The sequence below is a fragment of the Limulus polyphemus genome, unplaced genomic scaffold, assembly GCF_000517525.1.
Source record: "Limulus polyphemus unplaced genomic scaffold, Limulus_polyphemus-2.1.2 Scaffold6816, whole genome shotgun sequence".
NCBI lineage: Eukaryota > Metazoa > Arthropoda > Merostomata > Xiphosura > Limulidae > Limulus > Limulus polyphemus.
The window spans coordinates 23,376-26,193 of NW_013672426.1; the positions used below are offsets into that span (position 1 = coordinate 23,376).

Sequence of the window (2,818 nt, forward strand, 5' to 3'; positions counted from 1 at the left end):
GTCCCAGTAGCCTAGCCCGTGCTGAAAGAGTTAACTTAAAAAGTTATGGTTACGTTGGTGGCTACGTAAAATGGGTGAAATGTATCTACCCGTAATCAAAGAGGTAATTAAACCCTTAAAAAAATCATGGCAAATATGTAAATAGACCAAGTCATAAGAACAATCAATTTAACCAACAAACTACATATATATATATATATATATATACTGTTTGTAAATACAGTTCCAAGTATAAAATTCTACCTTGTGTATTTTGAAAGTAGTAACGCCACAATGGTCTGATTTTGTCTTGACCTCCAATGTCCCACACAGTAAAACAGATGTTTTTATATTCCACTGTTTCTACGTTAAAACCTGAAAAACAAATAATAGATTGAGGTCATATACAAATAAAAGACTGTTGACTGTTCATCCTAAAAGCATATAATTAAAAATTTCAGACACAGAAATCGGCTGTTTGGATTTAAACATAGTTCACATGGGTAGTAAATCATCTTTTAATTTGTTCTCTAAATTTCCCTAAAATCAGAACAAAGGTGAAAAATATATTATAAGTAGGCTTGTAAAACAAGCCTTTTCTCTTACAGTGGATACTAAAAGGAAAAATTAATTTATAAATAACAGTAACATTTTCCCATAAGTAACTTTCTAAGAGTTGAAACATCGAAGTAATAAACAATATTTAATACAAATATTCACACAGTGGGACACTGAACACAGTTACCTGCTCATAATAATACATATAACTTTTCTATTATTCATAATTTCTTTCAAATTTTGATCAGTTAAGCTTCAATAAACATATGGTAAATTTCATTTAAAAAAAAAAAAAGTCACACTGTCTTGCACATTTTAATCATTTACACAAAATGTTACACTGTATTGCACATTTTAATCATTTACACAAAATGTTACACTGTCTTGCATATTTTAATCATTTACACAAAATGTTACACTGTCTTGCACATTTTAATCATTTACACAAAATGTTACACTGTCTTGCACATTTTAATCATTTACACAAAATGTTACACTGTCTTGCACATTTTAATCATTTACACAAAATGTTACACTGACTTGCACATTTTAATCATTTACACAAAACATTACACTGTCTTGCATATTTTAATCATTTACACAAAACGTTACACTGTCTTGCACATTTTAATCATTTACACAAAACGTTACTGTCTTGCACATTTTAATCATTTACACAATACGTTACACTGTCTTCCACATTTTAATCATTTACACAATACGTTACACTGTCTTGCACATTTTAATCATTTACACAATACGTTACACTGTCTTGCACATTTTAATCATTTACACAATACGTTACACTGTCTTCCACATTTTAATCATTTACACAATACGTTACACTGTCTTGCACATTTTAATCATTTACACAATACGTTACACTGTCTTGCATATTTTAATCACTTACACCAAACGTTACACTGTCTTGCATCTTAATCATTTACACAATACATTACACTGTCTTGCACATCTTAATCATTTACACAAAACGTTACACTGTCTTGCACATTTTAATCATTTACACAAAACGTTACACTGTCTTGCACATTTTAATCATTTACACAAAACGTTTTGCACAGAAGTTGGAAGATGACATTTGTCAGGCAGTATATACCACGTTGCACAAAAGTTATGCCAGGAAACAGTTGTTGAAAAAAATCTTAATGCTGCATAAAAAGAAGTATTGTTGAACGTTTTGTGTAAATGATTAAAATGTGCAAGACAGTGTGATTCACACGTATGGTTAATACAGGATGTGTTGAATCTTTGCATCTCTGATTCACACGTATGGTTAATACAGGATATGTCAAATCTTTGCATCTCTGATTCACACGTATGGTTAATACAGGATACATTGAATCTTTGCATCTGTGATTCACACGTTTGGTTAGTATTACTAGGATATGGAACACAAACAGTTTGTATGCATAAATATACTATGAGAGTATTATTTCAAATAGTGAAAACCAAAATTATCTAAAAGAGATGTCATGAATATCGAGTTGCAAGGTGTTGGAAAGAAAAGTTCAGATAATCAAATTAACACACACGTTTAAGTGAAAACATTTTGCTTTCAACAAGTCTGGAAGATGGCGTTTGTCAGGCAGTATATACCACTATGGTTAATACAGGATACGTTGAATTATTGCATCTCTGATTCACACGTTTGGTTAATACAGGATACGTTGAATTATTGCATCTCTGATTCACACGTTTGGTTAATACAGGATACATCGAATCTTTGCATCTCAAACGTGTGTATCAGAGATGCAAAGATTCGACGTATCCTGTATTAACCATACGTGTGAATCAGAGATGCAAAGATTCGATGTATCCTGTATTAACCAAGCGTGTGAATCAGAGATGCAAAGATTCGATGTATCCTGTATTAACCAAGCGTGTGAATCAGAGATGCAAAGATTTGACGTATCCTGTATTAACCAAACGTGTGAATCAGAGATGCAAAGATTTGACGTATCCTGTATTAACCATACGTGTGTATCAGAGATGCAAAGATTTGACATATCCTGTATTAACCATACGTGTGAATCAGAGATGCAAAGATTTAACATATCCTGGTGTTTTCCCTAGCCAGGTATGAACAGACTGCCTGTCACTACAGGGAATCAGACCCAGACAAAAAGGATTACACTCACTATCAATAATTAAAATAATTCTTTGAATACAAAATATCAATAAAGATAAATTAAATTGTGTATTTTTATTACTTATTTTTTATATGACAAAACAAATATTTGATAAAAAATGCAAACATTGC

The 2,818-nt window shown here is 31.4% G+C and overlaps 1 protein-coding gene across 3 annotated transcripts in view; it reads right to left on the reverse strand.

The window, feature by feature from the left end:
- Positions 1-2,818, reverse strand: part of LOC106474096 (ADP-ribosylation factor 1-like) — a 16,361-nt gene that overhangs the window by 4,272 nt on the left and 9,271 nt on the right. For all 3 annotated transcript variants that reach the window (XR_002613849.1, XM_013934782.2, XM_013934784.2), the window contains exon 3: positions 244-354. Coding sequence is in view for 2 of the 3 variants with exons in the window: in XM_013934782.2 (XP_013790236.1) it covers positions 244-354 (111 nt within the window). In the remaining variant the exon portion in view is untranslated. The remainder of the gene's footprint in view (positions 1-243; positions 355-2,818) is intronic.